This window comes from Herpailurus yagouaroundi, unplaced genomic scaffold, assembly GCF_014898765.1.
Source record: "Herpailurus yagouaroundi ecotype Mexico unplaced genomic scaffold, PumYag 557, whole genome shotgun sequence".
NCBI classification, from domain to species: Eukaryota; Metazoa; Chordata; class Mammalia; order Carnivora; family Felidae; genus Herpailurus; species Herpailurus yagouaroundi.
Window position 1 is genome coordinate 66,303 of NW_024412774.1, and position 10,551 is coordinate 76,853.

A 10,551-nucleotide genomic window follows, 5' to 3' on the forward strand; every position below is an offset into this window, starting at 1 on the left:
GCGCCGCCACGCGCCGCCTGGGCTACTGCCCGCTGCGCGCGGGGCGCTGCCGAAGCCCGACCGGCCGCCGCCCGCTAGCCTTCCGCCGACGAAGACCGCGCTTCCTCTTCACAGGCCGCCCCGAAACCGAGCCACACGCCACGCGAACAACCGCTCGCCCGCGCGCCCGCTCGCAGAAAGAGCCGCGGCCGGGGGGCGGGACAGAAATAACTGGCGCCGACGCCGTCGCGCAAGCGCGCTGGGTGCCTTGCGCCCGGGGGCGGGGCCCGGGTCGGCCGCCTGAGGCGAGGCCGCGAGTACGCACGCGCCTGAGCCGGGTCTTCTTACCTCCGCCTACACTATCCCGGCGCCGCCTGCGCGGCGGGGGCGGGGCGATTGACATCACCGCCGCAACAGAGAACGCGGGCGGGGCGCGCGCACCTTTAACTAGATGGTGCTCCCCCTCTAGCTCTATCCCCTGGCCGCGAAACTGCGCAGGAGATTTGGCAGTCCAGGCCACCACCTCAATCCCCGCCCCTTAGGCCAGGCCGGAGAAGTCTCCAGTCGCTGCGTCCACAAGCGTTGGGGAAAGAGGCGGGGCCAAAAGCGAAGGGAGGCATTGGGTCCAGGGAGCGGGGCGGTGGGTCCCATGCCAGGAGGAAGTCCCCTTCTGAGCCAAGTGGCTGACTTTTGCGTTTTAACTGTTTTATTGTTTAACGTGACAAACACTGAAACCTGCCTAAAGCAAATAGATTCCAAGGGGCTACAGAGCAACGAGTCTTGTGAAATCCCGCCTGACCCCCCAAGCGTCCCCTTCGCATCTTTTAGCCAGCCGCTGCGCTGACTTGGATGCTTTTCCAGGTGGGAGAACTGAATGAACCTCAATAGTGGGAGAATTCTAAGGACGGAAGCACGGTCGGGGCGGGGGGACGGTGAATCCTGTCTGAGAAGAAAACAGAGTCTGTTCAGGGAGAATCCCACCTAAGGGAGGAAACAAGATTCATCGGGGAAGGAATCCTGCCTCAGTTGGGAGCAGGATCTGTGCGGGGGTGGGGGTGGAGGGGTGGAGGAGTCCTGTCTGAGAGAGGAAACAATGTCTGGGGGGAATTCTATCAGATGGAGAGAACAAGGCCTGGGGGCGGGGGTGGGGGGGCGGAATCCTGTTGGAGAGAAACACGGCCTTTCTGTGGATCCTGAGGAGGAAGCAAATTCTGTGGAGAATCCTGGAGCTAGGCAGGGTCTCCTGGGGAGAAAGAAGTCCTGTCCAAGCTGGGCCTATGGCGGAGGCAGAGAGCTCCAGTTTGATCCAGTTTGAGGTGGGAGCATAGTCTGGGAGGGGATCCTGTCTGAGGACATTACGCACGAAGAAAACTCGAGGGATGGATGCCTCCGAGATGGTCCTTGGGGTGGCCCTTGACCCCTTTTGCAGGGCTCCTTGGTGCTGAGATCTCTAGTTTCAGGACGAGGCTAAAGCGGGGGGGGGGGGGGGTTCAGCTTTTGAGAGGATGGAGAGAGCATGCCGGATGGCCGTGAGTCCGGCCCTAAGACCCTACTAGGCGTCACCGAGTTCAAATGCAAAAGCTGCGGGCCGAACCGGGCGCCCACGCGTGGTGGCGGTACAGGCAGGTCTGGCCCCACCGGGAGGGGTGTACCCTTTGTTCCCGGGGGGGTCGGGGGACCGCGGGGCTTTGTCTCTGTGCCTGCCTTTGTTCCAGCCTCGCCGCAGCCCCCAAATCCAGGCCCCGCCCCTCCCCCTTAGATGTATCCGCGGGCCACGCCCCACGATTGAGAGGCCCGCCCTCTCCATGCAGCTAACCCGAGGCCCTTGCCTCAGACTCTTACTTACTTAGATAACAGGGAAGGAAAGTTGACTAGCACGCTGGGTGAGGTGCGAATAGTGATACGTGCTGAGCATTTTCCATAACCCCACCCCTCACTGTGCCCCAAAATCACTGGGAGGGGGTGACTCATACCTACCCTAACCTCTGGGGCAGACACCAGTGTGTCAGGGCCAGTCAAAATATAAAGGTGATGGTAGGAGCGCCTGTGTGGTTCAGTTGGTTGTGTGTCCGACTTTGGCTCAGGTAATCATATCACAGTTTGTGAGTTCGAGCCCTGCACCGAGCTCCCTGCTGTCAGCACAAAGCCCCTTTGGATCTGTGTCCCTCTCTCTCTGCTCCCAACCCCCTATTGCTCTCTCTCTCTCCCCAAAATAAAAAACATTGAAAAAAGGAAAGTGATGGTAAAGAGTGTAGGAGTGGACTTTCCTAAGCGCTACCCCAAACACCTGCGGGAAGGACAATTCTGGGCAGAAACAAGTGCAGAGGTCCTGAGGCTGACCAGGCACTGAGAGATCAGTGAAGTCAGGAATGGTAGGAGATTTCTGGGGGATCCAAGAGGTTGCTGAACAGCTGCCTAGGGATAGGTTTAGATTGGGTCCTCTGGTATTGCCCTGCAATAGATTATGGCAACTGACCCTGTGCTTTCAGTGATTCCTGCTTTTCCCTCTAAACAGTACCTCCTTCCTCCTGGGCCTAGTACTTTCCTTCCCAATACATGGCAGCCACACAATCAGAGTATAACCACCATATCAGGTACTGGGCCACTGCCAGCTCCATTGTCCAAATGCATAAACCAAGTCTTCTGTAAGTGCTGGGACCATACTGGGGGAGGGGGAATCAACAGGAAACTAGGCTCAGACAGACTGAGAGAAGCACCAGGGGACACCCCAGGCCAAGACAGAACCTTTGCTCAGAAGTCCAGAAGTACATGGCATGACATGGGTACATCTTGGCTCCATACCCCTCAATAGGCCAGATCAAGTAGTCAGTGGCACCTTATACTCTCATCCTCTGTGCTTGTTCACCCTTTATAGCATTTCACACTTCCCAGTCCTGGACCACTGGAAACTGTCTATATTCTGGCCTTGCAGCCAGAGCTCAAGGGATAAAACAATGCGTAAGAGTCACTCAGACTGCACCCATGCCAGACATGGCCTGCCCACTGCTTCTTTGGGGCACCTACTTGCAGACAGCCACTCTCTGTCTTACCCAAATTCCACACCTACACCTGGCTTGCCCTGTAAACTTCAGGTGTCACTGCCAAAGCCACTTCCTGGGGAGGTCTTCTGGCTGCATCATTCCAATCTCTTTCTCCATCTTACAGATCTCATCTGGGAACTAGGTAGTTGTGACAGTTGTACAACATCATGAATGTACTTAATGCCACTGGAATTCCTTTCTTTTCTTTTTTTGAAAGAAACAAAACATGTGAAAGTGTGAGCAGGGGACATGGGCAGAGGGAAAGAGAGAGAATCTTAAGCAGGCTTCACACCCAACACGGAGCCTGACGCAGGGCTCGATACCACGATCCTGGGATCATGTCCAGAGCTGAAATCAAGAGTCCAACGCTCAACCGACTGAGTCACCCAGGTGCCCCTGAATTGTATACTTTAAAATACAATTGTATACATAAAGTACAGCACCTGGGTGGCTCTGTTGGTTGAGCGTCCGACTCTTGATACCAGCCCATGGTCATGGGATCAAGCCCCACATCAGGCTCCACACTGACAGCGCAGAGCCTGCTTAGGGTTCTCTCTTTCCTCTCTCTGCCCCTCCCCCTGCTCACTTGTGCACTCGCGCGCTCTCTCTCTCTCTCTCTCTCACAAAATAAATAAACTTTTTTTAAAATAAATAAATGAATAATAAAATGCAATTGAACCTTGGGACACCTGGCTGGCTGTCCATAGAGCATGCTATTCTTTATCTTGGGATTGTGAGTTCAAGCCCCACATTGGATGTAGAAATTACTTAAAAATAAAATCTTAAAGGGGAGCCTGGGTGGCTCAGTCTATTGGGCATCCGACTTCGGCTCAGGACATGATCTCAATCTGTGGGTTCTAACCCCACATCAGACTCTGTGCTGACAGCTCAGAGCCTAGAACCTGCTTCAGATTCTGTGTCTCCCTCTCTCTCTCTCTCTCTGCCCCTCCCCTGCTTGTGCTCTCTCTCTCTCTCTCTCTCAAAAATGGACAAATATTTTTTTAAAAATTTTAACAAGAAAAAATACAGTTACAGTACTATACTGTATTTATAAAAAAAAAATTCACATGTAAATGGGCCTACCCACACAGTATTTTACCACACAGATAAAAATCATTTTTGGGCACACCTGTGTAGTTCAGTCAGTCAAGTGTCCGACTTTGGCTCAGGTCAAGATCTCACGGTTCGTGGGTTCAAACCCCTCATCGGGCTCTGTGCTGACAGCTCAGAGCCTGAAACCTGCTTCAGATTCTGTGTCTCCCTCTCTCCGCCCCTCCTCCACTCATGCTCTGTCTCTCTCTCTCTCCTTCAAAAATAAACATTAAAAAAAACTTTTTTTAATAATTTTTTGGTGAGAACCCTAGACTGTCCCTGCTGATCTCCAACCTCACCACTTGACCCCAGCCACACTAGCCAACCTGTTGTTCCCATCTCAGTGTCTTTGCAGGTTCTGTTTATTCTGCCTAGAATATTCCTCCATACCTCTTTCTCACTGATTCCTTCTCTCCCTTCACATTTCAACTAGAGCAAATCAAACTGCTGCATCTACCATGCTGAACCCAGGGCCTGCCCCATAGTAGACACTCAGTAAATGTGTAAAAGAACAAAAAAAAAAAAAAAAAAAAGGACAAATTAATGCATGAAGATGATGACTGTCTTGACCCTGCCAGTTTTGTGAGCTACAAGATGAGGTTAGGGTTTACTGTTTGTTTTTGTTTTTTTTTTTATTTTAAGTAGGCTCTATGCCCTATGTGAGGCTTGAACTCATGACACCAACATCAAGAGTCACATGCTCTACTGACTGAGCCAGTCGGTCACCCCTGGGCTATCTTACTTTTTAATCTTTTTTTTTTAATTGAGTTACAATTCACATAACATCAAATTTATCATTTTAGCTTCTTTTTTTTTAATGCTTATTCACTTTTGAGAGAGAGAGACAGACAGAATGTAATCAGGGGAGGGGCAGAGAGGGAGACACAGAATCCCAAGCAGGCTCCAGGCTCTCAGATGACAGCACAGGGCCCGATGCCAGGCTCAAACCCACAGACTGCAAGATCATGACCTGAGCCCAAGTCAGATGCTTAACCGACTGAGCCACGCGGGTGCCCCTCATTTTAGCTATTTTAAAGTATACATTCGATGGCATTTCATACATTCACAATGTTGTACAATCACTACTTCTATCTAGTTCTAAAATATGTTCATCACTTCAAAAGAAAACCTTGTATCCATCAGCACTCACTCCCCATTCCCTCTCCCATCAGACCCTAGCAACCACTAATCCACTGTCTCTATGAACTCTTTAATCTTTTGATAAAGCCTTATAATATGGAGAGAAAAGCTTTATTTATTTTTGAGAGTGCAGCAGGGGAGGGACAGAGAGAGAGAGAGAGACAGAGGATCTGAGCTCTTCAGCGCAGAGCCCAATGTGGGGCTCAAACTCACAAACCATGAGATCATGACCTGAGCTGAAGTTTACCTAATGGACTGAGCCACCCAGGCACCCCATGGTGAGCATTTCATCACGTATATAATTGTTGAATCACTATGTTGTATACCTGAAACAAATATAATATTGTATGCCAATGACACAAGTAATTTTTTTTAATGTTTATTTATTTTCGAGAGAGAGAGAGACAGAGCACAAGTGGGGGAGGGGCAGAGAGAGAAGGAGACACAGAATCGGAAGCAGGCTCTGAGCTTTCAGCACAGAACCTGACATGGGGCTAGAACTCACTAACCATGAGATCATGACCTGAGCTGAAGTCAGACGCTTAACCAACTGAGCCCCCCAGGCCCAATTTTAAATGAGGGGTAACTGGGTAGCTCAGTTGGTAGAGCATGCAACTCTTGATCTCAGGGTTGTAAGTTCAAGCCCCATATTGGGAATGGAGCCTATTAAAAAAAAAAAAATTTTTTTTTAATGTTTTTAAATGAGACACTAGAGAGATTGCTGTGGTGACAAAGAAGAGCTTATGTGAGCACACAGTGATACAGCAGCCTCCTACCAGCCAAGAGAAGAAGCCTAAGAATGACATCTACTTTGCCAGCACCTTTATCTTGGACTTCCCAGCCTCCAGAACTGTGAGAAGTAAGTTTGGGTTGTTTAAGCCACCCAGCTATGGTACTTTGTAATGGTAGCTTGAGCAAACTGATTGTCAAATTTCCCTCTGCCTCACTCTGATAAGGATGCGTGTGATTTTACATTAACAGCCCACCCGAATACCTCAGGATAATTTCCCCATTTCAAGATCTTTAATTACAATTGCAAAGATTCCATGGCAACGGATGCAGCAGATCCAGAACCACGACTTCCGCCCAAAGTGGAGGAGCAGGACGTCAGCGAGCTGCCGGTGTCCTGCGCTGGGGAGAGCCGATGAAGCTCCCCCGGCCGCCTGGATTTAACGTGTAGGTGCCGCTCCTGGAGCTGTTAACTTCGAGTCTAGCTTGAAATATGGGATTTGGGGGGACCGTTTAACTTAATTACCACTAGTTTTGAAAGGTCTTTGTGAGTAGGGTTGGCACGGATGCACCAATACGGAAGGAGAGGGGTCACTTATCTGTGTTCCTATGGAAACTATTTGAATATTTGTTTTATATGGATTTTTATTCACTTCACTAAAGAATGACCCTCAGCTGCTGGGCAAGCGTTTGTAGCTTGTGCGTCAGCAGAATGGGCGAAAGCTTAGTGCTGTGACTTGTTTTAAAAATAAAGTATCTTGGGGGCACCTGAGTGACTCAGTCGGTTAAGCGTCCAACTATGGCTCAGGTCATGATCTCACGGTTTGTGGGTTTGAGCCCCACATGAGGCTCTGTGCTGACAGCTCAGAGCCTGGAGCCTGCTTTGGATTCTCTGCCTCCCTTTCTCGCTTCCCCCGCCCCCCCCCCCGCCGTCTCTCGCTCTCAAAAATAAACATTAAATTTTTTTTTAATAATAAATAATAATAAATAAAAATAAAGTATCTTGAAATAATTGGGGGAAAAAACACAACAATTGCAAAGATTCCTTTTCTTAATATATAACACTTCAAGGGGCCAGGGATTAGGATGTATGTATTTTTAGGGACCATTTTTCTGCCTCTTGCAGTCCACATTTCACAGATGGGAAAACCAATCTTCAGAGAATAGGAGTTGTCCATAGCCCCACGGGCTGCAGGAGTCCAACCCACTTTGGTCTCAGGGTGCCCTCACCCTTTCCATCTGCTTCCTTCCCAAGGGAATCTGCGACTCCCAAGCAGGGCACGGAGGGAAAGGACAGGAGACTTCCACAACCCAGAATTTCATCCCTTTTCCTGCAGAAAGGAACCAGGGCTCCTGGGAGAAATGATTGATTCCAAAACTAAACAGAGAAAGTCCCAGGTGAGCCTGCAACATCTTGTTATGCCACAAAATAAACACCCAAAGAATAACAGGAATATATTAAGAGGACACAGAAACCAAACCTGATGTCACAACTCAAGTATCAGAAAAATACTGATGGTCTTTGGCTGACATACAATGAATCCACCCTACACGAGTCCTTAAGTGTTCTCAAAAAGGAGAGAGCCAGGAAAGTAAGCCCATCTGTCACCATATGATATCACTTTTGACTGGCCCCTTGCTCTGGGAAATCAACACTGATCCTGCCTTTCCAAGGGGAACTGTATGTGATGGTAACACGTGGCCCCATTTCTTGCTTAGATAATTAAATTCTGGAATTCATAAAATATCATTTTCCAACCCATTGTGAGATTCCTGAGCAGGTCAAGATTATCAATTGTATACAATATGAGGTGACTAGAGGGTGTGGTATGAATATGATCATCTGGGAGGGGACACATGAGTGGAAGTAGACAGTCAGGCTGTCACTACCCCCACATTAGGGTCAGAAACACTAAGATTCTTCATGAGATGCAATGGGACCCATCCAACATGCTCTGACAGGTTGTAGCCAGTAATGTTTGGCCTGAAACCCAAATCTCTAGATCTAGTTTCTCATCTATGAAATACTGGAAGAAGGGAGAGAAGTAGCCAGTGGGCCCATCCAGAAGCAAGAGATGTCATACCAGAAACTGAGGTCCACTGTCCTCTATTTGTTTTCACAGAGGGAGCTGTAAATCTCTAGCCAGACACCAGATCAATGGCTTCCAGGGTGGAACAGAAATGGATGCAGACTGTACAAAGGAAGTTTTAAGGTGAAGGATAACGTTCTAAACCTGACTGTGGTGGTGTGCCTGGCTGGCTCACTTGGTGGAGAATGTGACTCTTGATCTCAGGGTTCTGAGTTCACGCTGCACGGTGGGTGTACAGATTACTTAAAAAGAAAAAACTTGGAGTGCTTGAGTGGCTCAGTTCGTTGGGCGTCTGGCTCTTGGTTTTAGGTAGGTTCATGATTTTACAGTTTGTGAGTTTGAGCCCCTCATCGGGCTCTATACTGACAGTGCAGAGCCTGCTTGAGGTTCTCTCTCTCTCCCTCTCTCTCTCTCTCTCTGCCCTTTTCCTCCTCTCTCTCTTTCAACGTTTATTTATTTTTGGGACAGAGAGAGACAGAGCATGAACGGGGGAGGGGCAGAGAGAGAGGGAGACACAGAATCGGAAACAGGCTCCAGGCTCTGAGCCATCAGCCCAGAGCCCGACGCGGGGCTCGAACTCACGGACCGCGAGATCGTGACCCGGCTGAAGTCGGACGCTCAACCGACTGCGCCACCCAGGTGCCCCGTCCTCTCTCTCTTTCAAAATAAATAAATTATATAAATAAATAAGCAAATAAATATAAATAAATAAATAAATAAATAAATAAATAAATAAATAACTTTGGTGTGGGGCACCTGGGTGGCTCAGTTGGTTAAGCATTGAACTCTTGATTTTGGCTCAGGTCATGATCTCACTGTTCGTGGGATCAAGCCTTACATCAAGCTCTGTGTTGGCAGCACAGAGCCTGCTTGAGATTGTCTCTCCCTCTCTCTGTGCCCCTCCCCTGCTTGTGCATGCAGGCACACACTCTCTCTCTCAAAATAAATAAATATAAAATATTTTTTAAAAAACTTTTTAAATAAAAATAAATTAAACTGGATTGTGGTGATAGCTGCACCATGATGAATATTAATTTTCTCAGAAGCTTTGAAGGCTACCTGCAATGGGTGTATTTTATGGCATATAAACTATACTTTATGGGCATCTGGCTGGCTCAGTCAGAAAAGCATCCAACTCTTGATCTTAGGGTTGTGAGTTCAAGCCCCACATTGGGTGTAGAGATTACTGAAAAAAAAATTAATTAATTAATAAAAAAAATAGTTTAAACTAGGTGCGCCTGGGTGGGTCAGTCGGTTAAGCATCTGACTTTGCCTTGGGTCATGATCTCACGGTTTGTGAGTTTGAGCCCCATGTCCGGGCTCTGTGCTGACAAACGGCTCAGAGCCTAGAGCCTGCTTCAGATTCTGTCTCTCTCTCTCTCTCTCTGCCTCTCCCCTGCTGGTGCTCTGTCTCTTTCTCTCTCTCAAAAATAAATAAACATTAAAAAATTATTAAAAAATAGTTTAAACTATACATTAATACAACTTTCATACAAATGGCATGGACAATAATAACATGAAAAGAAATTCTACATTATTCGTCATAAGGGAAGTGCAAATTGAACCAGTTCACATCCACTTAAAAAAAAAGAGAGAGAGGGGTGCCTGGGTGGCTCAGTCTGGTAAGCATCTGACTTTGGCTCAGGTCAAGATTTCATGGTTTGTGAGTTCAAGCCCCGCATCGGGCTCTGTGCTGACAGCTCAGAGGCTGGAGCCTGCTTTGGATTCTCTGCCTCCTTCTCTCTCTGCCCTTCCCCAACTTGTGCTCTCTCTCTCTGTCTCTCAAAATTAATGTAAAAAAAAATTTTTTTTTAAAGGACAATAGCAAGTGATGGAAGGGATATGGAGGACTTGGAATACTCCTTTATTGCTGGTGGGAATGTAAAATGGTGCACTACCTATAAAAAAAAAAAGTTTGGCTATGCCTCAAACAGTTAAACATAGATTTACCATATGATCCAGCAATTAACTTATAGGTATATACCTCCCCAAATTGAAAACATGTTCAAACATGTTCAAACATGTTCCTTGTACAGGAATTTATAGCAGCACTACATAGCCAAAGGTATAAACAACTCAATGTCCATCAAACGATGGCTGGAAAAATGGATAAATAGATGTATTTCCATACAATGGAGTCTAATTCAGCCATAAAAAGAAATGACTTGATACGTACTACAACATAGATGAACCTTGAAAAGATCACACCAATTAAAAGAAATCAGACATGGGGCGCCTGGGTGGCTCAGTCGGTTGAGCCTCCGACTTCAGCTCAGCTCAGGACATGATCTCACGGTTTGTGGGTTTGAGCCCCACATGAGGCTCTGTGCTGACAGCTCAGAGCCTGGAGCCTGCTTCAGATTCTGTGTCTCCTTCTCTCTCTGACCCGCCCCTGTTCATGCTCTGTCTGTCCCAAAAATAAATAAAAGAAGAAAAGAAAAGAAAAGAAAAGAAAAGAAAAGAAAAGAAAAGAAAAGAAA

General features: G+C 47.8%; 1 protein-coding gene and 1 long non-coding RNA gene across 3 annotated transcripts in view; one reads left to right on the forward strand and one right to left on the reverse strand.

The window, feature by feature from the left end:
* Window positions 1-382, reverse strand: part of TRIM28 (tripartite motif containing 28) — a 6,805-nt gene extending 6,423 nt beyond the window's left edge. The window contains exon 1 of the mRNA XM_040465183.1: window positions 62-382. Within this exon, the coding sequence (XP_040321117.1) occupies window positions 62-382 (321 nt within the window). The remainder of the gene's footprint in view (window positions 1-61) is intronic.
* A 265-nt stretch (window positions 383-647) lies between these two features.
* Window positions 648-8,294, forward strand: LOC121023424 (uncharacterized). Of its 2 annotated transcripts, none has more exons than XR_005787379.1 (5): window positions 648-840; window positions 5,959-6,111; window positions 6,234-6,428; window positions 7,237-7,379; window positions 8,105-8,294. It is a non-coding gene; the product is annotated as an uncharacterized LOC121023424 (long non-coding RNA). The 2 variants fall into 2 exon arrangements; XR_005787380.1 differs by having other exon boundaries at window positions 5,966-6,111.
* Window positions 8,295-10,551: the final 2,257 nt, after the last annotated feature.